Source organism: Ammodytes marinus (assembly GCF_949987685.1).
Source record: "Ammodytes marinus genome assembly, chromosome: 11".
Classification (NCBI taxonomy): domain Eukaryota; kingdom Metazoa; phylum Chordata; class Actinopteri; order Uranoscopiformes; family Ammodytidae; genus Ammodytes; species Ammodytes marinus.
The window spans coordinates 11,331,052-11,358,997 of NC_137215.1; the positions used below are offsets into that span (position 1 = coordinate 11,331,052).

Genomic DNA, 27,946 nt, shown 5'->3' on the forward strand with positions numbered 1-27,946 from the left:
TTTGATTTCTTTCAATGGCATTTTCGGGTAAAAATCCTGGGGGGTCAGGGGGGTTATAGGCACATTCATACTGAAGTGATTTTGTATTGGACATGACGAAGCATGATGCAGTATTTAATTACGTTGCTGCCGTGGTCTTGTATCTTAAGCTGTCTCTTCCACTCTCTTCTCTCTACCCTCCATCTCTTTACGACTCACTCCCTCTGGGAAATATATGTGCCACACTGTATATGTTGGGCTGCTGCGGGATTCATTGGGTGCAGTGCAGTGAGGCGGCCATCTTGGCTCAGTGAGTTCAGTGAGTTCAATGTTGCTGGAGGCTGGCTGGCTGGCTGGATCAGGTGGCAGTGCCAGATCTCTGATATCAATCACCGGCCGTTGCCGCCGCTGCTGCTGCTGTTGCCACCGCCACTGTCTGCTGTGTCGCCCTTCTATTCTCCTCTCCTCCTCTGCTGTCCTGCCCTCCGCTGTAGAGCCTGTCAACACAACTCACCCCCCTTTTATTGCAGTTCACCATCTCTTTCTCTCTGTCCGTCTATCTATCCATGTCTCTCCTTCCATCTCCCTATTACTCCTCTTTCCCGTTCCCTCTGTTTCTCAATCTCACATGCATATCCAGGGCAGTAGCAGACAGGCAGACAGTGCTGGCTTTGTTATGAATGGCATCCTCTTGCACATCCGGAGGAAGTGTACGCTCCAGTGTGGCTTTACAAACTGTCTCCATTGTCCCAAGAATGACTCACTCGACACTGCAGAGAATGGCAGTCGGCCAGACAGTCAGACGGACAGACAGACAGCAAGCAGGACGCAAACAGACAGACAAGCCTGTAGAACCTACACAAAAAAAGACAGGCAGAGAGACACATAGTTTTTGACAGATACAGCCAGAAGACAACAGAGGCAGACAACTTTCCAATGTAAAAGAGATCTGCAACTTAGTGGGTACAAACTGTGCATGAAATAAAGATGGGTAACAATCTATCGGTTATCTATCTTTTCTGTATCCATTGTTGTTGGTTAGAATAACTTTTGACAACCAGGCAGAGTAAGGGGTGGGAAGAGATGATAATATAATGTGTGCCACCTAACTGCATTGTTACTGTGCTGTGTTCAACATCACACACTTTTTTTTCAATGTTCCTCAAACTTACAGATACATCCAGATACAAACAATATAATGTGCAATTTCTGAACTAAAAGATTGGTTTAAGGTTGTATAACTTTGCAAACACAGTCAATCAATAGGATTAGTGGTAAGTGATAGAAAGCATCCATCCTCTACAGGCCATTCAAACAGAGAGATGGATTAATGGATGGGTGAGTGGATGAACTAATGTAGAGTGAGCGGCCATCTTGGATAAATGAATGAATGGATCAGTGAATTGGTGTGCTGATCACTGCAGAGGGAAAATCACTTGGATAGAGAAAAAGAGAAGGGCTGAAGGGAAGAGAGGTTGATTAATGGGATTAGTTTGTAGCTCAGGATCATGATGAACACAGCCTGGAGGGATGCATGCACATTCATTCACACAAATACACTTTACTCGATTGTTATTTTATAATAACTATTATATAGTATCGATTATCACCCACTGTAAAAAGCAATGTCGAAATCCAATATTTCAAAATGTCATTGAAATACATCCGAACACTATTCATTACAATTGATAAGTACTAATTGTGATCACCAAACATGTTGTATGTCTTCTGCTGGCAGAAAATCATCCTAATGTAGAGTTTCTTTTGGGAAATATATAAATGATTAGACCTTTTGACTGTTGTTACCCAAATACAAAAACACACAAACAATAATCTATGAGTTTTTGATTTCCCACTTGTTGCATATATACTGTATATATATATTATTGCACATGTTACCTCCTAACTCTTTCCATCGTTGAATTCCTGTGAATCGAGGGTTTCTTGTGTAGATCAATGTACTCATTAACTGGTTCCCATACATACACACAAGTACTCCACAGGAGACTATTACATGTTTCTATTGTGTTCAGTTGCCATCCGTTGGCTGCAGCAGCTCTGTCATTAGTTCTCCAAGCAATTTAAGTTTCAGCTGAAACCAGATTCTATGTTTAAATACGCTAAAACACAGATTAGACTTTGGTGTGTAGTCCAACATCTTGAGTTATTGTAGCCTGGTTGGAGTAGGCTTTGGGCTGATTGGAGGAGGCAGGTTGTGGGGGTTGGTTTGGCTGATTTAGGCCAACAGATTAGTGTCTAGTGGCTAACAGCTACTGTAAGTGGTGGCTGACAGGAGAAGGACTCTAGACCAGAGTGATCATTTAATATCATATTGTCTTCTTCAACCATACATGTCCTGTACTAAGGTACAAAATAATGGAGCATTTCTGGTAAATGCTGCTGTTTTGGAGGTCACAAAAAACTATCTTTTCTCCAGTATCAGACGGGAACTATAGATAATCAAATATACACTCCTTTGGCTCCTTTATTAAATATTGAAAAAGCACAGTCTGACAGTATCTTTAAGCAGGCTTTTCAGGCTGACAACAGTGCGCGGGTTGCCAGCCTATTGCTTACTAAAGTTGACAGCGTCATTGCATTTCCAGTAAGTAGTATATCATATATTACTGTAGTATAACTAAAGTGAGAATGACACTACATGAGATTTACTGTTCATTTCAGTCCTGAAAATGTGATTCCCCCAAAAGCAAGTCGCTCAGTTTTTACAGGTTTCTTTGTGGATTAATCTGACCCCAATTGTATTATTTTAAATCACACTCTTAATTCAACTTGTGAAAGAATAATTAACCTGAGCAGATGATTTTACAGTAAGAGGTGTGTTGTTTTTTTTGGCACAAAAAGAGTAGTTTCTACAGGGGAAATCACACCACCGATAAATTATGTTGGACGAAATCTGGTTGCCAAGAGCAACTGGACAACCATTGTGTAGTTGAAACATCAGTTGGATTTTTCTCCTCTTCACATTGCTACAGTAGCACAGCTCTGTTGCTTCATCTGTAAAGCATCAGATCCAGAGAGAAACTTATGTTACCGAAGCTTATGGGGAGACCATTAAGACAACAGCTGTTTGAGGATACTGCTGCAGGCACTTTTATACATTTAGATGTTATTATTGTTCCTGACTTAAATACCTACTCTGATGGTTGTCAGATAAGACAGCGGTCACTTATGTGAAGCAGAGCCACTTACTGAGGTTTCATGGTCGGCCCAGTTAGCAACGATTTGGGAAGCCATTTGGGGACCCACTATTCAGTTGTGTCAGGACATGATAGCAACATACCAACACTGCTGTCGTTGTCTGAAAAATACGTCTTTGTCAGCAACAAATTACCGTTCACTGTCCAAAATCAGCTTAATTAACGGTTAATATATGTAAACTCCCATACTACATTTCTATCTTAATCCAATTGACACAAGACATTAGCATGAATTAATTATAATGGAACAATATATAAATTAGCATTATTATTGCACATCATACCCAGAACAAATGAGGGCTGTTAATGGTAGTGAAAAGCCACAGATGGCACAGCACTAGCATCCAGATGTAATGTAAAAATACAGTAAAAGCTTGTTCATATTCTGTGACAACCTTTTAAAACATCTGGTCACATTTTGGTCACGAGTAAATAAACGTCTACTATGGGTTTGCCTTTCGTGGGTTAGGTTTGAGCTTGCTCCTGTAATGCCTGACTTAATAGTTAAGCTGAATGCCGATGTCACAGGGGCCAGGTTAAAGGGACAGCCAGTCTATTTATATCTTCCCACCTGTAATCTGTCTTTGACAGGATTAACTAAGCCACTAGCTCCAGCCTGCTACGCCACACAGACACGCTGAACATGTGAGCCTTGAATAAAATGCGTGCATTCACAAAGATACAGTGACAACCGTGTGTACAGTCCGTGCAGTGGCTCAAATGTGATCAATATTGGGATATTCTAAGAAAGGAAGGACAAATATACAGTATGACGTTTTTTTCTAACAAACCAGAAAATGGAACATGCTGTAACCATGTTACATGCGTGGAACATTTGTGTGCATGTGTGTAGATTCAGGTATTTTGTGTGTGCATGTTTCACAGAGTCTTGATTATTTGGCCTGATTAAAAACAGAGAAAAAGGAGAGACCAAACTGTGACAGAGTTGTTCATCCTCCCTCAGCCTCCTCTGTCTCCGGTTGCCAATCTCCAGTCATTAATTAGCTGTCCACGACAAAATTCCCCATTCCCAATCTGACACTAGCGCAAGGAAGCGGACGGCAGTGGTAATCATGTCAGCGAGGCTTGGCTCAATGTTCTGAGGGGGCTAAATGCCCCCCATATGTTCCACTGGCTGGGACCCGCACCTCACCAAGCTCTCATTAAACCTGTGTCTAATATACCAAGGTAAAGAGGGACACACACACACACACACACACACACACACACACACACACACACACACACACACACACACACACACACACACTTATGCATACACTGTGCTGTAAGAAACAAATCAAGACATCTGACAGGAGATTGGGCACAAAGGGACAGGAGGACAAAGAGGTGGTGTTTGTTTGTTTGTGCATGTAGTGTGTGTGTGTGTGTGTGTGTGTGTGTGTGTGTGTCTCTGTTTTGTTTTTTTCAAGACTGTACAATTGTTGTTTCACCATCTGTCGTCAAGAAAAGACTTCTACTTGTGTGTGCTTGTGTGTGCGTATAAAACATAGGAAAGATGAGATGGAATAGAAAGAAAGAAAGAGTGAGTGAGGTGCAGATGTCTCACAGCACAGAGGCTGGAGCTGGAGGTTCAATGGCAGACGTCTGTATGAGAGGACTTTGGAGGGGGAAGAAAAGAGGACCAACATCTGCCATATTCAGATATTGCTTCGTGGTTTGAGTGCTCCTACACAATATCTTGGATTTGAATAGATCTGGGAAAACAGGCTGCTCATTAGGTGTCTTGCAGGGCTAGGCAGGCAAGTTCAGAGAGGATGAATATTATTGGGGGTTTCACATATTATTTTGTATATTTTACCAATAATGGAGAAGCAGAGACTTTTTTCACATAAGAAGATAGCATAGTTTATTTACTTATCACGAGGAGTTTCACAATGTCTATTTTCTATACCATACTATACCATTACATATGGTAATCTTATTGTGGTCAGTGCGCTTTTCACATGTCATTGGTATCGTTGAACATCACAATTGGAATGATGAAATACTTTTTAAAAGTTACACTTTTGTTCAGCTCCTGATTCTTTGGGGATTGACTTATATTTCCACAAAATGGAACTTATGTAATACAAAATGAATACCGCCAAATAAAAGCATCACACAAATGTAAATGTGTATTATTTTCCTCTTCTAATGATCACAAGATAAAACACACCTATAGTCATCTCATCTTTGCTTCTTTTAATTGTTTCAGGGGATCAAGTGCCTGGTGTCGGCCAGCTGAGGTGGACACATTGTCAAAAACAGCCTCTTAGAGGACAGACGTTACAACATGACAAACACCAGCCCTCAGGGAAGGAGGGAGAAGTGTTTGTCTGAGATAGACTGACCTGTCTGTCACCTCAGTGTGACAGGCAGACAGACAGACAGTCACATATCAGTCCCTAATTGTGATCATACTGTGGAATACTGTTATTCCAAAACTCTACAGTAGTTCAAGTTTAACTGCCTACTCACAAGCAAAGGGCATGTTGTAAACAAAAGTCACATGGGCTGACAAGTATCTCTTTTATTAGACAGTGTTTTGGTGAGCTGTCTCATATGAGGGATTTCTAGCAGCACATGAGCCAAAAATCAAATATGATTCCAGTTTCAATTACTAAGGCACTTCAGTTACACACAATGGAGCATGACTGACTGTGAGAGGATCGGATAAGGCAGTTTTTTACAAGCATGATTAACTGGAGCCTATCACACTCCTCTTTATATCCATGAAACTGCATTAATCCGGATAAAACCATGTGGTGTACTTACAGTATGTCCTCCCACAACACACCATATGCTTTGAATCACTTGAAAGCATGAATCAAGAGCAGATAGAGGTGTCACACTGTGGTTCATTGTTGGTTTTACCTGTCCACACAAAGAAAAATGGTCCAGGGTTTGGGAAAACCGCTCCAACATCACTCAGTGTAAATGCACCATGATGGACAGATGGGCATTCACTTGGGCAGGTGGAGAGACAGACACACAGGTAGCCAGGCAGGCAGGACAGAGGAGAGCAGAGAGCAGCAGTTAGTGAGGTGGAGAGCACTTACCGTAGGCCTTCAGTGCAACACATGAATGGAACCTTTAGACAGCTGGGTTGGTGTGTGTGTGTGTGTGTGTGTGTGTGTGTGTGTGTGTGTGTGTGTGTGTGTGTGTGTGTGTGTGTGTGTGTGTGTGTGTGTGTGTGTGTGTGTGTGTGTGTGTGTGTGTGTGTGTGTGTGTGTGTGTGTGTGTGTGTGTGTGTGTGTGTGTGTGTGTGTGTGTGTGTGTGCGCGTGTGTGCGCGAGCATGCAAGATACTATCTTTGTGAGGACAATTTGCCTGGTCCCCACTGGTCAACCCATATGGGTTTTTCAATTAATATTGTTCTGTAATATTTAGAGAGCAGGTCGGCCGGATTTTACAGAATTGTATAAAATAGAACAATTTTATAATACTAAATGAAAAACAAAATTGAACTTGAATTTTATAAGGTTTTAATTATTAATGAATCAATTAATTTGATAAAGTCTTATTAAATAAATAAAGGTAGATAGAATAAAGGTGCATTGTCTATTCTATTGCACTAGGCCTTCCCTGATGTTGGCTCTGTAAAATATGGCCATCAGGGACTACTGTTTAGGGAAACGGGTTTGGGAATGCGTTATGTCAATAATTGTCCTCAGAAGAATAGGAAGACAAGTGTGTGTGCGTTTGTGCTTGCGCTTGTGTGTGTTTGGGGTGAGGGGATGCACTTGACAGTAGTTGGGGTATAGTACTTGATTGTTTACTCTTGCCTGCTGGGCTGGGCTATTGTGCTCTAGTGTGTGTTTGGGAGTGTGCATGTGTACAAGTTAACAGGCAGACAGGGGAGACATATAGCACAATGCCTCTCTCCTGCTCTAGGAAAGGGAGGGGGTCGGGGGGACTTCACAAAAGACCAGGGGGGTCTTATGTTGTCCACACACACACACACACACACACACACACAACCACATCCATACACACGTAACGCCAGCTGCCGCCCACAACCCCAGCCCAACATTTCTGAATTAATAATACAGAACCAACCACTCTGGAATAATAGTCACTCACTCACACACATACATACATGCACAAAGCTTTGCACCTGTTCACCACTGCTCAACTGGACAGGGTTGGGCCCTCCCTCCCACACACACACACACACACACACACACACACACACACACACACACACACACACACACACACACACACACACACACACACACATGCATACACTCCTTGTTGCCTGTCTGTTGTAGTCAACAGTTAGACAGCTGTGTCTGTCTCCTGACCCTCCCTTTCTTGTTCCTATCAACACTTAGTCTCATTGACCGATTGGTCCAGCTGCCTTACTCTGATTGGACGGTTTTGATCCAATGATGCAAAAGAACAGATTAAATATTTGAATATGAATGTCAGATTTAAATGGGGAACCTCTAAGAAACCCACTCCACTCGCTGCGATAATGGAATTATTATTATTATCAAATTAGTGAATAAAAAATAACGTACATGGCACTTACACAGCACAAAAAAATCTTTAAACTGAAATTTTCTTTTTTAATATTTTAACACAAAATACACACATTTTTTTGCCTAAAAGTACTGTTAACCCATTGATGACGGCTGCTGCGCGATGCCACATTGGCTCTCCTGCCTGATGCTGCATCGTGCAGCATTATTACTTGATCTAATTTTCATGGCATTCCCAGCATTGAATGCACTGTCATTGGTTCAAATACACATGAGGTGGGTTTTGTTGATTTTTTTAAGACCACGTGACCACCCAAAAGTTGTGTGGTTTGCCGAAAATCATGTCAATCAAAAAAATTAAAAATTAAAAAAATAATAAAAAAAATACGCCAGCTATGTCGGCGACAGAACAGTTAGTGGCGTTTGGTGCGCAGAATCAAGGTCTACTATAGACTACTGACGAAAATCACACAACACATTGCATCTATTTATTAACAATATTTAATAATTTTTTAATTCATCTAATTTTGACGATTTTTAGAAATATTTGTTGGTTTGTAAGCGCTAAGGGAGCATGTTTAAATACAACATGTGAACCTTAACTTTTAAATGTATTTTATTTCATGTTTCTATGTGCTACACAGGCTTAGATATTAAGGTTTTGGTAGACTTGACAATTCGTACTATTTTTTCAGAAAACCCTCAGGCATTAAGGACATGCATCCTAGATTGCCATAGTCATCAATGGGTTAAAGAAAAAGATACATCCTTGGTTGAAAGTTATGACGACAACAGATCCGACTGTCTTTTAGCGATAATGAGGTTTTAATGTCATTTCAATAATACGTTTATATATATACATATAGAAAAGGATATAGTGTTTTAGAAATACAATCTATTCAATGTGAATTTCAATGATGTTAAAATAAATAAAGAAGTCAGTTATGCCAACACATAATGCCATCCTAAAGAGAGAACAGAGAGAGCAATATATCGGCAATCAGTTAAATTTGATTAGCCTGTTCATTGGCTGTGTGTGCCTTTCCTAATCACATTGGATCCACTGCATTCTGAACACAAGCAGCATGGCCTTCCTAATGTTATTGGGTGTTTAAAAGCAACAACTTTTTGTACTGGTTTACTCGTATTGTATGTTTACCTTCTTGACACGCAAACAGATCAGTCTTTGTGTTTTCAATGGCATGTTATGCCTTGGTAGTTGTAGGCCTGTGTGTGGGTGGGTGGATGGCTTAGTAGGCTATGGATGTAGTGGAAATAGACCATCTTACTGTGCTTAATATTCTTCATAGGGTTTACTATGATCCAGATATAAACATGCATTTTTTATTTAATAATAAAGGTCTACTGTGTTCTTCTATCTATAATACATAGGCTATATACTACTGTTTGTAAGAGATTGAATCAGTTTCCTTACTTTTTCACTGCAATAGTAGGCCTATAAAGGACAGGACATTGACTTATTGCAGTAGGCTATAGCCTATACTTGTTTTTTGTGTGAGCCATCTTTCCCTTTCCCTGGTCTAATGCCTCATTTCCACCGAGCAGAGCGGGTCTGGTCGGAGCGGCTCAGAGCGGGACAGCTCGCTTAATAAACCACACACTTGCTGAACTTTCACCTTGAATAGCCTATAACGTTTAAAAAAATAAGGTTGATAATTATATTTCAATGTGAGAAAAAAAATGAAGGGAGGCAAAGTAAAGATCTTTGTTGTAATAATAATATACATCAAGAGACTGATACATAAGTTACAGTAATGAATTGAGATATTAGTCCTGGAGTTGCTTTGGCGAAATGACCTTCATCCACCGCATGTGTAGGCTGTGTGTGTGTGTGTGTGTGTGTGTGTGTGTGTGTGTGTGTGTGTGTGTGTGTGTGTGTGTGTGTGTGTGTGCGTGACTATAGGCTATAGAAGGGGGTGCGGTAGCCAAGGCGTCCTGTCTAGCACAGGTGGTGTTGAGCAGTAGCAGCCCTCCAGCTAAGATGCTAATATGCTAACACCGCACTAATCCTAGGGTGCTTCAGAAAGCAACGGACCCTGCTCCTCCCTAACAAACACACATGAACAAACACCCATGTAGAAACACACGACCCTATACACAAATACACACATGTACACCAACTGACCACTATCTATGCAACTGACACGGCCCCCATCTTATTCGTATACAGTAGGCCTATGTGTAGCTATAGAAACACACACACACACACACACACACACACACACACACACACACACACACACACACACACACACACCAGTGCTTTGAGAGGGATTAGGATGAGTGGCGTTTTGGCTGTTCTGTCAGTCACTCTTCAACTCTGTCAGCATCACAGCGGTGGCCATCATGCTCCAAGGAGCCACCGCCATCTACTGGATTGTAGTAGTACTGCAGGCCAGGAGCACTAAAAAGACTATTGGAATATAGGAGAAATAAAGGACGACAAGAGGATAAGGGAAATTTAAATAATGAGAATTCTAAGTGGCAATTTAATAGTTATTTAGTAGTTAAGTTAATTGGGAGTGAGAACTATTTTGGAAAAGTGAGGACATTTTGGCCAGTTCTGACTTTGGGACAGGTATTTAAAGGTCTGTTTGAAGGTTAGGAGGACTATAGGTTTTAAAGATCAGGGTACAATTAGATTTACGTTAAGTGTAAGGGTTGGTGTGAGGCGATAAGTCTTGATGGTTAAGGTAAGGTTAGGCTCTAGGGAACACATTGTGTCAATGAGTGTCCTCACAAGTATAGCCATAAAAATGCCCGCTCGTGTGTGTGCGCCTTCTTCAGTACCAGCTGGGGGAGCAGAGGGGCACCAGGGCAATTTGTGTGTGTGTGTGTGTGTGTGTGTGTGCGTGTATTTGTGCATCCAGCACAACCTACCAGGAGGCTCTGGCTGTGTGCAGCTGGCTGGGTGAAATCTCCTAGTGGCCCCCAGGGGATGGCCACACTCCCATGGGTTTCCACTCAATCTGGCCGCCTTGTGGCTGCCCTGCCATGTCCCAACTCTATGTCACTGTCACTGCCTTAACCGCTCGCTCTCTCTCGTTCAGGCTCTTGCTCAGGCCTTTTCTCATCCCTCATCATCCACTCTAGCATCCTCTTCATCTCAAGTCTGCTGCTGCCTCCATATAGTCTCATCTCACAGCCAAAGGCTTGTACAATTACTCCAGCACTAACACTTTAAACCCAGCTAGCCCCAGCTTCAAACCAATTTAAACTCAGTCTGGTAATATGATCATTACTTGGTTGGGAGAATTGCCTTCTGAACATTTACAGGTAGCCCTTAGCATCACTTTAATGTTGTCAGTCATGTATTTTAAGCACCGATTCACACACGGACACAAACAAACCGTAACACCAGTCCAGTCCCGATGTGGTAATGAGACTAATGCACTTTAAGTGGATTGCCTTTTAAAGAGCCTGGATTCCCCTTAAGATGTCTGAGCAGACTGGAGTTAGAACTGCTGGGGTTGGGGTCACGCACACATCCGATTTCTCACTAATGCACACATACACAATGATATAGACTATGCAGATTGTGAAACAGGCCTTTTTCTTCTATCTTTCTATTTCTTCTAACACTGTTTTAGAACCGCAAGAAAGACTCCAAGTGTCCCGCGCAGCTCTGCAACATGCATTGCTGCTCTCTGCTAGTGCTCAGACTCTGAGACAGATGTCTTATTCAAGCACCTTACTGGAAATTCTTCTTAACCCCCAGTGCTTCACCTTTACCTCACTTACTTCATCCATTTGTTACTTGCCTGATATATACCTATGTCAAAAAATAATAATATTAAGAAAAAAATATAATCTCCTGTATTGACCTTTTTCCTACATCAGCTCATGCAGCCGGCCAAACATTTCTGCTCAAACACTCCCATCTGTTTGATTGCGTCCTGTATTGTGTGATGGTAAAAAACCCTACACTGCTACGCTGTGCAGTATTGATTTGTATATCATAACTTTTTCCTACATTACATCAATAACAGTTACTTCCACGATAACTTAGCCTATTTGGGGAAAAAGTCCAAATCTAGGTAAACTAAGTCGTCTGCTATCATTTTCTTTATTCAGTCAGTTTATCAGTCGGCACTTGGTTAGTACATTTGTTATTTACTCTGTCCCATTACAGCCAAACACTAACACAGACTGTGTGTGTATCTGGACGTGTGTGAGCATGTGTGTGCGTGTGGTTCCTCCCTTCCGGTGAGCTGCTGTGTATGTGCTGGAACGTGGCAGAGCCTCTCCTCCACCCTCTCTCCATCCCCCCTACCTCTACACACCACCACACACACACACCACCCCTCCAGCTCCCACAGCGCCAGTCACACAGCCCCGTCTCCGCGCCATCTGCATATCAGCTCCAGTCCTCGGCCAAAGCATTAAATTAAATCCCTGTTTCGGTTGATTAACAAATGGCTGGTGAGCTCACATAGTTACGGAGTTGTTTTTTTAATTGTCGTCAAGGTTTTTTCCTGCTTTTTTGTCTGTCTAGTTTCTCTGCATCCGAAAACAGAAGAGCAGAGGTGTACTGTATGTGCCGGTGTCCTGAAGGAGTGTGTGTGTGTGTGTGTGTGTGTGTGTGTGTGTGTGTGTGTGTGTGTGTGTGTGTGTGTAAGATGGAGAGATGGAAAGAGTTTGTGCAACTTTTTCTGTATTTAGTTGCTGGCTGAAGTTCAGCCTCACCATTTGTACCTGACTGTCTCCTATTTTTTGTTCTATGCATTTCATTCTCTCTCATTTTTCTCCCCTTTCCCCCTCTGTCCTGAAACGAATAGTTAATCAGTCTGCTAATTGAATGACAGTTTAGTCACTGTGTTGTTGTAATTGTCCAATCAGAAAGCTTGGAACGGACAGAGTCACAGCTGATTCATCGCTGTCTCTTTACTGCTAATTCCACAAGCTGCAACCGGTGGATGTGCTGCCAACAAGATTTATTTTCTCCTAGAAATTCCAAAATAACTTTTTAAAAAGTCAAGATTAGTTTTTTAATCCTCCCTTTTGTGGCTCATAACCAAGGAAGCTGACAACGAAAGGTCTGGAGGGTTACACCTGGGCAAAGGTTGACACATTTTTTTTTACTGTCCCTTATGTAGTCAATCACTTGACTTAAAGCTCCCATATTATACACTTTTCGGTTCTATTATACACCATATTATATGGTCTTAGTGGTCCCTAATATGTTTTTCTTCAATTGTTTGCTGAAAAAAACTTTCAGATAATTTATTGTACTATGCTGATGTTCAGCTAATCTCACAATGGCCTATTTTTTAAAAAGAGCTGCAGCTCCCCTCGTAAATATACAATCTTTGAGCTCCCCCCTTCTGCTTCTGGCTTTCCAGTTTTTGACGTCAGAAACGGGGAGAATTCTGACTGGAGTATATTGGGTGGAGAGGGGGAGAGTGAGAAAAGGAGAGAGCTTTCTTTTTTTTGATACTTTGGCAGTCTGTAGGCACACCGTAGACCCATAATTATGTTCAAAAACATCGGAAAAGTGCATTTGCACAATATGGGAGCTTTAAGTAAGAAAAAGTCATTATTATTTTATACCTATTTAGATCAGTCACAGTGTTACTTAATGCTTTCCTTACAGTAAAATAAATAAGAACAGTAAGATTTTTTGAAAACTATATTAAGCCATCAAACTAGATGGAAGGGAGCACTTTAGAACTACTGCACAAATCTATCATTGCCTGTGTTGTAAACACATTTAGCCCAGATTTAAACACACCTCAAAATGATTTATCTTAACATCCTAACTGTTCGCTGTTCCTTTGATCTTCACATCAGTCTTGTTGTCCTGTATCACCATTTTCTTATCGTTACAAGAAGCAAGTGAATCCTGTTGTCTTAAGCACTGTATAGTGTCGTATTTACTAATTGGCCTTAAGGGAAAAGCAAAGTTGTGCAGGAAAACTAAATGAAACCGAAGTGAGGAGTCCGAGAGAGATGGTGTGGGAAGGAGACCGGCTGTTCTGTTTTTCTCCAGCAGTCCAAACTAGAGACATGTGGCTCCCCAGACAAGCTGTCCAGAGTGGGAGAGCTCGCTGGACTCATTACAGGCAGGGCCAAGACGGGATAGCTTGACAGAACACCATTGGATCATTGGGAGAATTGGAACGATCGAAAGTGAATTGTGTTAGTGTGTGTGTGTGTGTGTGTGTGTGTGTGTGTGTGTGTGTGTGTGTGTGTGTGGTTGCGTGCGTGCGCATGCCTGTGTTTGTTTGGAACGGCATGTGTGGACAACTGTCCATCTCCTCTCTCCGTCTGTGCCACCCCTGGCTGCCCCCTCCCCCGCCCCCAGTGGAGGCACATGCACACAAACACACACTCACACACATGTACACAAACACACGCTCACACACTCAAACACACATGCACAAAAACACACGCTCACACACTCAAACACACACACACACACACACACACACACACACACATTCCACACTGTCTAGGCCCGGCCAGAAGGATTGCTTAAATGTTTTCAGTTGTACTGGACAGCTGAGCGATGAAGTAGCCAACCACAGGCTCCCATTGGTTGGACACTTCATCTAGAAACTGACTCAGAGAAATGACTGGACTTGGACCAGCAAGCCAGTCATCACTGCCAGTTTATAATAGTTTTATCAGTTTAACTTTCTGTTTATCCTCAACTATTTTCCTCAGTCAACACATTTCTTTCTCCTATTCACTTTGAAGTTAGTTTCACTCTTCCAGATTTCATTGCAAGCAACATGACTTTTAAAACAGTAATAGAAACACCTGTACAATACTTTTAAGTTTTAAATTAAATAAAGTTTACCATTACCATTAACTGGCTTGCATTATATTATATTACCTTGGTATTAAGTTGATTCCATGTAGTTAGGCTTTTTTTTTTAACTGCATATCTTTTCAGGTAGTATGTATAAAATAGTATGCAAAAACCCCACAATACACATCTTAGTGCTAAACAGATTACATGCAACCCTGATCCTTAGTGTTATATACAGTTGTGGTTTGGTCAGAATTGATGAGTTATTCTCTTTTCACTCACTCCTTCGTTTTCCCGTTCCACTTCTGAATGCCTCCCTCCATCCCTCCTCCCATCCCCTTCTCATTCAACCTTTCTTACAGCACTCTGTTTATCAGAAGCAAGTGATCCAAAGCTTTGTTTCTGAAAGAACAGGACAAGGAAATGGGAGAGGAGAGGAGTGGAGAGTAGGTGGATGTGTGCAAAAAAAGAGAAAAATAGATATTGAAAGAGTAGAGATGTGATTTGGTCATCCTGATAACAAATGGCACCCAACAGCATGTTCTTAACTATCTTATCTGTGTTTCTCTTTCCGCTTCTGTTTGGTTGTTTGGAATCAGGCGCGATCCCCCCCCCCCACTCACAGACACACACACACACACACACACACACACACACACACATCCACTATACCAGCACCACCCAGAGGTACTGGCAGGCCCCGCAGTCGCATGGCCCCTTCGGCGGAGCAGGTGTTTTATCTGCGACGTGTTAACGAGCACGGCCTGCTGTCATTTTCACTTTAAATGGATGTCACAAATAAAACACACGCACACACACATGCAGCCTTATCTCCTCTCCCAGTGAATTAGCTTTAGCAAGGTGATCAGGGCTGTTACCCGTGTGTGTGTGTATGTGAGAGAGAATTTGTGTTCTTATCAGCTGTGTGTGTTTATACATGCAACCGCATATGTATCCTTGTCTATAAGTATGTCTTCACAAGGTGTCTCAGCGTGTGTGCGTGTGTGCGTGTCGAGAAACGGCTGGTTAATTAAAAGGGTTCGAGAAGTAGGGAACATTTGGGTACCTTCTGCTTTTTATTTCTGTTGTTCAAAACAAGAAGGTTAACACAGCTCCAGGCTTTAGAAAAAGTGTTGAGTTTATTTCATTGGAATTACAGTGAAAACATCAGCCACGTACTCTGCACATCCCCACATAGTTTTATCCCTGTATTTGTGCTCATTGTACGCGTTCAACTTCCCTTGTGCACTTTAATCCATGTGTGTGTGTGTCCATGCTGTTTCCATTACGTGTTATCCGCCTGTGTGGTGTGGCAATGTTTGACACTCATGTAATCCTGCAGTGGGTCATCTGATAAAGCTGTTGTGCCACCTTAGTGCCAGTCTGTGCCAGCCAGTTGGGTAATACTCGCACCAGCTGCTCAGCAGATGTTGTTATTTGTTGCTGCGGTCTAAGAAGGGGTCATTCTTTACATGTAATCTTATCTCATGTCATCTCCGTTCACTTTATCCTAGCTCATGGCCACTTCTCTTCTTCTCTCTTATCCGGAGGTGACCAGTGGTGTGTGTGTGTGTGTGTTTGTGTGTGTGTGTGTGTGTGCGACGTGTGTGTGCGTGTGCGGGTGTGTGTGTGTTTAAATTGTGAGTTCATAAGTTTGTGTGTGTGTGTGTGTGTGTATGTGTAGTTGTGTGTGTGTGTTAGCAGGGTCATCACCTCGACACCTGCCCATGTATCAGCCAGATGATGTTTCTGGCATGGACAGTTTTGGTTGTTGTGCTGGTAAACATGTTTTTGTCATTTTTTAACATGTTAATCCGATCCGAATCTGGCAAGCACTGTGGGAGTCATAGAGATACTCTGTGTAAACACTACATCGTGTACATGTGTGTGATATCCTTTGGACAGATGAGAGTTGAGCGTTGGACCGGCTCTTATCTGTCTCGGGAATAAAATCTGTAGTTAAAATCATCACCATGGTCATTAATTCCTATTAATACTTTCTATACATCATCATCTTCATAATCCTCATTACCCCTGACTGCACTATGTCCTTCAGCTTCACCAGCACTGTTGATCCCTCATGATCTACATTATATGGACAAAGTCTCTTCTTTCAAATATTTGACTTCAATATTCCTCCCTGTCTTTGTATCCATCTCTTCTCTCCAGGTGAATACATAAAGAACTGGCGGCCACGTTACTTCCTGTTGAAGACAGACGGCTCTTTCATTGGCTACAAAGAGAAACCTCAGGATGCAGACCTGCCCTACCCCCTGAACAACTTCTCTGTAGCAAGTACGTTGCTTACTCAACATATATCAAAAAAGCCTGATGGGGGTATGTGGATAGACTGGAAGCAATGTGTCCAAAACACCTGCATGTTTTTTGTATATACTGCCCCCACGAACCCTGCATTTTCCTCTGTTGGCTCAAAATGAACAATGACAATGAAACTGTGACACATGCTTTAATTAACCCATGCAGGAAACATCGCAGATGTAGGTTGAGTCAGCGATTCTGGAGAATGCTTGTTGTCAAAATCACCTACGCTACCTGGTGTTAATACACAGCCTAGGCTCTGTAAACTGGTATGTAAACAAAGGGTATGATAACAAAGGGGGTCACCATAGCTAGCAATATGCCTGTTGAAAAAGAAAGGGTTTTTTTCAGCACACAAACAGGTGGTGGATCATGAGGAGATATTCACTGATTTTGACAAAAAGTAATATACCTTTAATACTAGACAGTGGGAGGGAATCAGATACTTTCTCTGGGATACTTCAACAGGTAATTAACACCATGACTTCCAGTTGAAAGACATACAGTGACCCATATCCTCTCAATTATGTTTTTTATATTTCTTAAATACCCTTGCAAATCTCCTCTGTCATGTAAAGTGGCATGAGATGTCGCTGAAATGTTCTTTGTGTTTGGCTCCACTGATAAATGCTAGTTTATTGCATCAGATTCACTTATGGCGTGTCAAAGTGTCTTGTCAGTCATCAGTCTTCGCAGCGCTGGTTTTGCTTTACAGAATTCGCTGCGGGCTCTAATTAAGCATTTATCAGTATCTCATCTGTCTACACCTGGTTAACAAGCTCCACAGTGTTGTTGACATGTGTAATTAACCAGCTAATGACTTGACAAGATTCATTTTTAATGTCTGTGTCTCATTACCGACACAATCACCTCTCATTGTTCATCATATCATTAATGCAGATCAGCAGGAAAACTTGGTGTATGCTGGACATGCCATTACACCACTTTTGAATGCTATTTAGAACTGATTTCAAAATTATTGTGCTGCTTTCTACTGTTGTACTAGTCTAGCTATCACATCACTGATTATTACACTCATATACACAGTGCACTGATTCAGACTAGATGTCAATACTGATAGTTTAATAATATGGCTATATTAAGACCTTATTTGAACCCCATATACATTAGTACTATTTCTTCGGGCATTGGGTAAAATATTTATCCAATTATAACTTATTAGTAGTCAGAAGCATCAGCTACATTTAACTGTTGCGAGGAGCCTGTTTTGGGGTTTAAGAATAGAATTACAGGTGTTGCTGGTGTGCTGGTGTTTCACCTTCAGAAAGAACAGTACAGTGATGGAGAGGGCGATAGGATAGCTATGGAGGAGAGTACAGGTGTGAGATTAGGGCCAAATACTGAAAGGAAAATTATGACGAATGGTAGAATCCAAGGTGATTACCCCAGAGAAAATGATAAAGAATGGTACAGCTAAGGACGGAGAGAGAGAGAGAGAGATAGGAGTCCGGAAGGGAGGACACGTATGGGGAATGAGCGATGGGAGTCGATCGGAGAGGGCAGAGGAAGAGAAGGCTGGAGATGTGGGGAGGAGAAAGGAAGAAGAGAGAGGACAGAGATGGAGGGATGATTAGGGAGAATAGAAATGGAATGGATAGAGGGATGGAGGCACTGGAGAGTGAGGCTTATGTGGATGAAATATACAGGGAGAGGAAGGGAGGATGAGGGAGGGAGAGGTGGATCTCAGCACCGAACAGACAGGGAGGAGGAGACCAAGAAGACAGGACTGGAGAATGAGGAAAAAGGGGGAGAGGAACAGAGTTTGTGAGGAGGACAAGCCAGGCCATACATCCGGTCCCGGCTGCTTGGCACAGTGCTGGCACTGTCTGCCACATCTGTTGCCCAAAGCTGGGAGGCCAGGTGGCGTGTGTGTGTGTACATGTATGTGTGTTTGTTTGTTTATTTGTGTGTGTGTGTGTGTGTGTGTGTGTGTGTGTGTGTGTGTGTGTGTGTGTGTGTGTGTGTGTGTGTGTGTGTGTGTGTGTGTGTGTGTGTGTGTGTGTGTGTGTGTGTGTGAACAACAGAAGTGGTCAGATGGAACAGAGATGGTAAAGGCCTGTTCCCTGCAGAGGGACTCATACATACAAGCCTGTCACAAACACACACATACACACACACACCCATATACACACTAACAGACACACACACACGCACGCACACACACACACACACACACACTGACACATGCACTCACCTACACCAACTAAACTGCTACACAGATTTCACAATTGCCTGCTGTGGCAAACAACCCAATTTCAGCCAACATTCAAACTTCAATACCACTGTTATGTGTGTATGTGTGTGTATGTGGATTTGTGGGTTTTGACTGTTTTTGGCATCAACCCATAGCATGACCTTGTTATCTGGCAGCCCAGCAGGCCATGGTCACCGGTCAGGTAGTAACTTCTGTGTTTGTGTGAGACTTTACATTGAAACTCTGTTGTGCAGTACAAACCAAGTGATGTTGTCATTAACCTTGCTGTCTATATTTAGGCTGAGCCAATGGCGTGCTGTGCTGTGCCACACTTAAACAGAAAGTAATTGGAAGAAGGGATAGATAGTGGAGGTGACAGGCAAGGAGAGGTGGGTGTAGGAGAGACAGACAGGAGAACAGAACAGAGGAGTGGAATGGAGGGTGATATATGTAGAGCAGAGAATGAGAGAGGTCGGGAGATGGATCATTGTGCTCTTTTACGTCAGCTTGTCCCCAATAACCACAGACACTGCTGGGGGGGGGGACAATGAAGATGCATTTTCTTCTCACAGCGACCTCAAAGCCCCATCTGGCTATGTGTGCGTACGTTTCTGAATTTGTGTACTGTATTATGCCTTTGTGTAATAATGGCCTACTGTATTGCCCATTTTCACAGAATTGTGTCTCTTCGGATTTTTTTGCCGGCTGCGTATGTTCTGCAGCACACGATATCCCTCCCTTGGCACAGGGAAGCACCTTTTATCTGTGGCTGAAGTTCTTGCCTATTTTTAAAACGAAAGAATGGAAAACCATGCTGCCATCTTTTCTTAATCCTGCAGTTAATTAAGTCAATATAATGTTCAACATGAATATCTTTGGTCTGTTCAAACAGCAGGCCTACTTTATTAGTGAGCGAGCATGTAAAATACCACTGTCCTGAAACTGAAGCTACATTGTATTATTCACACCTGTGCCTTTTCTTCTTTGATGTCAATTAAAGGGGAGTTATCTTAGTTTTGCTCAGATTCTTTCACGCCATTGTTGATTGCTGCTCAAGGCCCATGCAAGACAAGGCAGTTGTATTGTATATACCACATTGTGTTACAACTTGATTCAATTAACCGTGCGTTGAAATGCATACAATGAAGAATATGACATTAAAACACAAGGAAATGCAACAATGACAAACATTAAAAAAGGAAGAGAGAATAACCCCAATAAAATCCCATAGCCCCAAAAAGGGCATTGATGCATGGCTTACAAGCCTTACAGTAATACATCCATGTACAGCTCAGCAGTGCAGGACCAAACTGTGTGTACACTTTGAAGAGTTCTGTTTTCTTTCTGCCTCTTTTATGAAATATACTGCTGTAATTGAAACTGACACTCTCCGGCTGCCTTTTTTCAGAATGTCAGCTGATGAAGACGGAGAGGCCGAAGCCAAACACCTTCATCATACGCTGCCTCCAGTGGACCACAGTCATCGAGAGGACCTTCCATGTGGACTCGCCGGATGAGAGGTCAGTTCATTATAAAGAGCTTTATTCAAATTAAGGTGCTACCAATAATATTCAGCCAGAGCTCTCTTTAAAGCTAGCAGTGAAGAAAACACTTTATATTCCAGCAGCAGACAAAGTCTTGGACGTTATTAGAGGTTATTGAATGAACACTGTACTGTTCTCATTGCAGACAAATTGACATTTGAGGTGGTTACAACCTGACAGTGACAACACCCATACTTTTTCAAAAAACTTTTTTTATTTCAATTTTAAATACTAAAAAGAGACACATTGTGGCTGGAGTTGTTAAAAAAACGTAATACATACCAGAATAATAATTAAGGTAAAAGTATCACCAAGGGCAGAGGTATTTGTGAAGAGGTTTTTTCTCTAGATGGTGTGTGTGTGGGGGGGGGGATGAGAGAGGGTGTGTGTGTGGGAATGAGAGAGGGTGATAGAGACAGTGAAAAGGAGACCTTTCAAGTAGCGTTGGCATAAATTCTCCAGCTGCTCAGTTCCTTTCTGAGGAGCTGAGGTGTTTATCTCTAGAAAATGAACAGCTTTGCCCAGAAGACCACAGATGCTTCTGTGCATCCTTTGAGTTTTTGTGTGTTTTTATTTATGTACATGTGTGTGTGAGTGTTGCAGCTGTCTGTCCAACTTTGTCTGTGTTAAATGCAGCTTTATCTAAAAACAATTCAGATATAATATAAAACGTATAACTTTGTATTGACTACTTTATGTGTGCAAGGAGGACAACCGTTAGCCCTGTGTGTGTGTGTGTGTGCACGCGTGTGTGTGTGTGTGTGTGTGTGTGTGTGTGTGTGTGTGTGTGTGTGCGCGTGTGTGTGTGTATTTTTCTCTATAGGTCTGTGCATCATGGGCGTTTAAGTGGGCTCAAAAGAAGTGTATGTACTCCACGACTGGGTGTGTGTGTGTGTGTGTGTGTGTGTGTGTGTGTTACTGTATCAGTTGTACTGTACCAGTGCTGGCAGAGCTCCAGCTACCACAGCCCCAGCCGTGAGAAGAGAGGGTGGCACGTGTTGGCGTGGCGCCCAACTGTAGGCAGGCCCATTATCTCTCATTAGCAAAAAAAAAAAAACTCATTATACAAAAAAACACTCTAACCAAGAGAGAGAGGGAGCATTTATCTGCTGTCTGACCTTGAGAGAGTTCCCATTGCTTTTCATGTAGATACACTCACACACACACATACTTGCACATCATGGGTGCCACAAATTGAGTGCTCCGTTGTCGTAGATTGAGTGTAACTTGAGTTTGCCCTTGTTTTGGAGTGTGTAGGGTATGCTCAGAAGTCTTTGCAGCAGAAAGGGATTCAGATCTTAAAAACAAACAAACACACACACACACACACACACACAAACACTGCTCTGTTTAGGTTCAGATGGATGTTCTTCCAGATCCCTCAAGGAAACATATGGGCATCTAACTCAAAACAAAACAAAAGACACAGGGGTGATTGTTTGGGAGTAAAGCAGGTTTCATTATTATGATGATCCCCTCACAGCTTACACTGGCTAAATGTGTTTGGAAGTGCACACTCATAAATCCCCGACTTGCTTCTCTGGAGTCCTGAGGATTTTTGATGAATATTTGAATATCATTTTGAGTTCACGTCATTTCGGGCTCTGTAGTGTTCTCTACTAACATGTAACACTTGCATGCGTGTTCAATGGAGAAACAATTCAAAACAGTACTCTTTCTGAAACCAGTGACATACTGACATACCATTTTCAACATTTTCTGTTTAAATCAAAAATATAATTGATAAACAATATGATTATCTGTAAACGAGATTAAACATATCTGCAGTTCACATATTTACACAAAGCTCGGCCTAGTCTATAAAGCATTATATTCATCATCTGTAAATACAAGTTAATGGGTCTCTACACTGCTACAGGTGATAATCACACACACACACACACACACACACACACAATCACACACACATACACGCACACGCACACACAATCAAACTCACACATTCTTTCTCAACAGATGTTGAACAACACCGCTAATGGAAAGTCAATGGGGAGGAACAATGTTAGCAAACAACAATGCATTGTTCTAATGCATGGGTTTGTGCACACACACACACACACACACACACACACACACACACACACACACACACACAAGCACGGACACACACATACGCGCAAAGACTGGTATGCATCAGTTCTGCTTTATGATCATTGCTCATTTGGTTGATTATCTTGTTGACCGTGTTTCCTCTCTGTTGAACAATTAGATGTTCATGTTAATTGAAAACACTTTCACGCCTTTATAAGCCTTTACACATTTTTTAACAGTGTCATGGCAATCGTATTGGAGAATGTTTGACAAATTTTACATTTTATACCTGTGTAATGTATTGTTACATTGGATGGTTCAAATTATTTATGCTATGCTGTTTTATCAGTGAAGTATTTAAATCAGGCCCATGCTATAGAGCACATCTGCAACAACAACAACCACCACCACACTAATTAGAACAGTTATTGGACATATGATATAATATCATATCCCTTTAATACCTTTGCGCCTAACCTTTACATTCTCAATTTAGTCTGAGACTGTATCAGAATGATGTTGATTCAATGAGTTGAAGGTAAACAATGCAAATGCCAATAGCAATATTTTTATCAATTTTATTCTCAGAATGATATTCTATGATAATCATTTCTTCTATAAAATGTCCGAAAATGGTGGAAAATGTCTGTTCCAGTTTCCCTGAACCTAAGGCGACATATACGGATTGCTTGTTATGTATCGCCACCAGTCAAAACCCCCCAAATAAATACATTTTACTATCCTACATATTAACCATGAAAGAATAAAGAATCAAATACACATATTTGAGAAGTTTGAATCAGAAAGTCTTTACAACTTGCTTGGAAAATACCGAAATGGATAATCTATCGAAATGGTTGCAGTCTACTTGACAGTCAATTATTGTTGCAGCTCTGAACATGGGGTGCCAGCATGTATTGATATGAGTGCGTTGTCTCTTTTGTCTTGTTGTATGTTGTTAAACCCAGAGATGAGTGGACAGAGGCCATCCAGATGGTTGCTGACAAGCTGCAGAGACAAGAGGAGGAGAGGATCCAGTGCAGCCCCACCTCCAACATCGACAACATGGTCGAGGAGGAGATGGACATCTCCACCACACACCACAAACGCAAGGTAACGCCACAACAGACGCACACACACAGACATACAAACACATACTCACTCTCATTTAATCCATACTCAAAATACGCAAATGATTCCAGCTATACTATTACTGTTGTTACCTCTGACTTGCTTGCAATTAAAACTATTTTCGTTAAAGGTCGTCTCAGTCTCACGAATAACAAGTGTGTTAATAGTTTTTCCAAATAAAAGTGCTCTTGCTAAAAAAAAATTTTTTTAAACAGTCACGCAAAATAAGTTTTGTAAATGTAGTGAGTATCAAAGGCAAAGGTACAGCTATAATATATATACCAGATGTATCAAGTACACTAAATGGTCTCCTGCAAGCTGCACTGTTCATTGCACCGTGTTACAGTAACACGTTAGTATATTGGGCTTCACCTCTTGACACTCAAGATCGATAATGGTATGTGGTTACAATGCAGGCAGCACAAAGAGACAGGGAGTGGGAGAGGCCAGGGTCAGACTGTGAACGGCAAGTTAATCAGGTGAGAAAAAAAAGTGAGCTTTTTGTTGTAGAAATAGATAATAGATTTTGTAGAAATACATGATTATACATGATATTCCTACAAAGTAAGGCATACACAAACGTAGGTATTGTACATCTTTGCAATAGTATAGAAACATTGAACACAATACAATGGGATAAGGCCATGACAACTTGAAGCACTGATTAAGTCTCTCACATTGGTCTCCTGTGTTTCCCTCCTCGAAGACAATGAGTGACTTTGATTACCTGAAGCTGCTGGGAAAGGGAACCTTTGGCAAAGTGATTCTTGTTCGAGAAAAGGCCAGTGGGAAATACTATGCCATGAAAATCCTCAAAAAAGAAGTCATCATAGCCAAGGTTAGTGCAGAAACATATATTGCTCAATCTTTGTATCTTTTTTTTTACTGTATTTTTAATGGACCACGTGAAATTGGAATGTGTGGTGCTGAAGCATTTTTTCTGTACAGTGTCAGGTCCATTTCTTGGAGTGCTCTTCAACTGCCTTCTCATCTCGTTGTTTGATTGTAAATGTTTTTGCCGTGTCTGTGCAGGATGAAGTGGCTCACACACTCACAGAGAGCAGAGTACTCAAAAACACCAGACACCCCTTTCTCACTGTAAGTATCTCATAAAGATGAAACACAAATTATTTATGTTTATACATATGTGTGTACCGACATCTGTAAACGTGCATGTGCTCACACAAACACGCATATTGATTTTATACCTGAGTCTCTGGAGGCTAATTATTAGTGAGACACCAAATTGTAACTTAACAGCCGCATCTGTTCGCTTTAAATTCTGTCTCTGAAGTACAAACACAAACATTTGCTGCTGTTCATTTATATCACACTCCCTGGAAAACACACACACACACACACACACACACACACACACACACACACACACAAATGTTTACACACTGTTGTACAACTACGGTTCACATCTGAGTTTACTCCATCACACCTGCAGCCACAAAGAGACTCCGACCAACTGTTCTTTTGTTTAGCTGTCTCCTTCAAAAGACACACACACACACACCTTCCTGCTTTAAATAAGCAACTACGTACATGCATAAACTGTTTGATGATACGAATGATCACGTTGCTCCTCCTGCTGTTGTTACTTCTCACTGCGTTCAAAATCGTTCACTCATTCATTCTGTGTGTATATATAATGTTTTATTTTCCGTGATGAGAAAACAATAATTTATACCTTTTAAGTCATTTGTGTGTTAAAATAGTTATGTGCTGTGCTGCTGTTACTGAAATTAAAGGAAAAGCTAATGTGTCAGTAATTGTGTGATGGTAGTTGATACTATATCCTTAACTAGCACTGTTACTAGCACTGTGGAATAATTTGAGTCCACTATATAAACTATAACTATTACTATTAAGAAATGTCATACATGTAATTAAACAAGGGGCAAATTGACAAAAACAAAATGACACAATTGACATTGGACTGTACTATACAACATCAATAATAGTGGATGAAACTGTTCACTAAATGGTTTTATGTTTATATATATGTGTGTGTGTGTGTGTGTGTGTGTGTGTGTGTGTGTGTGTGTGTGTGTGTGTGTGTGTGTGTGTGTGTGTGTGTGTGTGTGTGTGTGTGTGTGTGTGTGTGTGTGTGTGTGTGTGTGTGTGTGTGTGTGTGTGTGTGTGTGTGTGTGTGTCTTTACATTGCAGTCATTGAAGTATTCATTCCAGACTAAAGACCGCCTCTGTTTCGTCATGGAGTATGTGAATGGAGGGGAGGTAAGACACACACACACACACACACACACACACACTTTAATGATGATTGTGTTGTATGTGGTTACCCCATCTTTGTGTCTCTGCTTTGAACAGCCAGTTAAACCACAACTCCACCACACTAACTGACAGCGAGTATTAGTCACTCCACCTTTTCTACTGTGAGCTCAAAGCTGTGCTGAAACTGACATTTTCACACAGTATTTAAATACGATGCATTGCTTGGCTCATTTGTCTTAATTTCGATGATTTAATATGTAAATTAAATAATAGTTATTTTTCAGGGTCTGGGTTTATAATTATCTGTTACAAAAAAGTGATTTTTTTCATGGAGTATCTTACTGTAATTAAAGGTGAGTGCATGACACCAAAGCAGCAAAGGAATGTGAAGACATGCTAACACTGGAGAAGCAGCTCAAACATTGTTCGATTGCTTTCTAACTCAGTTCATTTGCACACCAACTGGCCCTCTCGCCTGCATTCGTGTCTCTCTTCTTCAGTTCCTTCCATCTCCTGCTTGTGTCTATTTATGAACACACCTATGGGGCAGATATAGCCAGAATGACAGTCGGAGGCAAAATGAGTTTGGATTTCCCCCACTTCTCCATTTCTCAGATATTTAATCGGGCCGTTTTTTGCAATCTTGGTTCATTCCCTCAGTGTAACTGTCACCTGCTCCACTCCCAGTTAGTTAGGCGCTTCAGCCAGTGCCAGGTCTGAGCAAACACACTCACTCACTCACACACACATACTTCAACAAGCACACACACACACACAGCATATTTTTACGTCAACCGACAAATTGTGACCAAACAGGCACACACACACACACAACCCATTACAAACCTGCCACAGTCACAGCTGCCAGTACACTGATGAAGGCCCACCTGTCGTGTTACCCCATCTCACCGCACCCCCACCACACACACACACCCACACACGCACGCACGCACACATACACGCACGGACACATACGGACACACACACACATTACACACGGACACCATTTGAGGAAGGTGGTCTGCGAGTATCACTCCAGCGGCCATATGCAAACCTCCCTGAACAATTAATGGGGAGATGTGTGCCCCTTGGCCTCATGGGTAATTTGTACGACTTGACTGGTGCGCCACAGCAGGCAGGTGTCACTTTGGTGCCATATGATGTGTCGTTATGTGACATTGACAACTGACAGAGAGAGAGAGAGAGAGAGAGAGAGAGAGAAAGAGAGATGAAGGGGCTGTGAGGTGAGCGATAAAAAGGCAAGACAGAGGACAAAGCAGCAGGTCAAGCTGCTGAGAGAAAAAAGGCTTGTGTACTCTTTTCAAAGTATGAAAATAAGTTTCTTGCCAAAAACAGAGAGGGGTAGAAATGAGAATGGAGTAAATGAAAACGGAGGCTCAGGGGGCAAGGCCAGTTAGGCCACTAATGAGTGCAGCACTGGAGACAGTTGGGAGAGGGGGGGGGGGGAGTTGGCGGCTGAGGCAGCGGCGGTCGGCCTGTCTTTAACTAGACTGGTGTATTGATTAAACCCTTGATTTGGCCCCCGTCGCCAAAACTCCACGCCGTCACTGTGCCAACCTAGCCCAGAGGGGTAACGTGGAAGAGGTGTGTGTGTGTGTGTGTGTGTGTGTATGTGTGGTGAGGGGGCTTGCTAGATGAGGCGCCAGCTGCCGAGCGCCTCCACCCGCCCTCCTCCGAGACGCCCCCCCCCCCACCCCCTCTCAACGCGTACCCCTCACACACACACACACACACACGCACCCTCCCCTCCGTTATCTATCATCTCAATATGGTGCGGGCAGCCAGTTTGTGTTGTGCTAATTTCCTCCAATAAATCAGTAATTATTGCTGTGCCGTCCCTGCTGTCTCTCCCCTCTCTCTCTCCCTCCCTCTGCCCCATCCCTCTCTCTCTCTCCTTCTCCATCTCTCTCCCTCCCTCCTTCTCCCGCAGCTGTTTTTCCATTTGTCCAGAGAGCGGGTGT

At 42.1% G+C, this 27,946-nt stretch overlaps 1 protein-coding gene across 1 annotated transcript in view; it reads left to right on the forward strand.

The window, feature by feature from the left end:
• The window catches only part of akt3a (v-akt murine thymoma viral oncogene homolog 3a), a 43,269-nt gene that overhangs the window by 4,308 nt on the left and 11,015 nt on the right, over positions 1-27,946 (forward strand). Inside the window, exons 2-8 of the mRNA XM_080037061.1 lie at positions 16,632-16,757; positions 20,405-20,516; positions 23,561-23,705; positions 24,430-24,561; positions 24,756-24,821; positions 25,899-25,967; positions 27,916-27,946. The exon at positions 27,916-27,946 is cut by the window's right edge and continues 92 nt beyond it. Coding sequence (XP_079893187.1) covers positions 16,632-16,757; positions 20,405-20,516; positions 23,561-23,705; positions 24,430-24,561; positions 24,756-24,821; positions 25,899-25,967; positions 27,916-27,946 — 681 coding nt within the window. The remainder of the gene's footprint in view (positions 1-16,631; positions 16,758-20,404; positions 20,517-23,560; positions 23,706-24,429; positions 24,562-24,755; positions 24,822-25,898; positions 25,968-27,915) is intronic.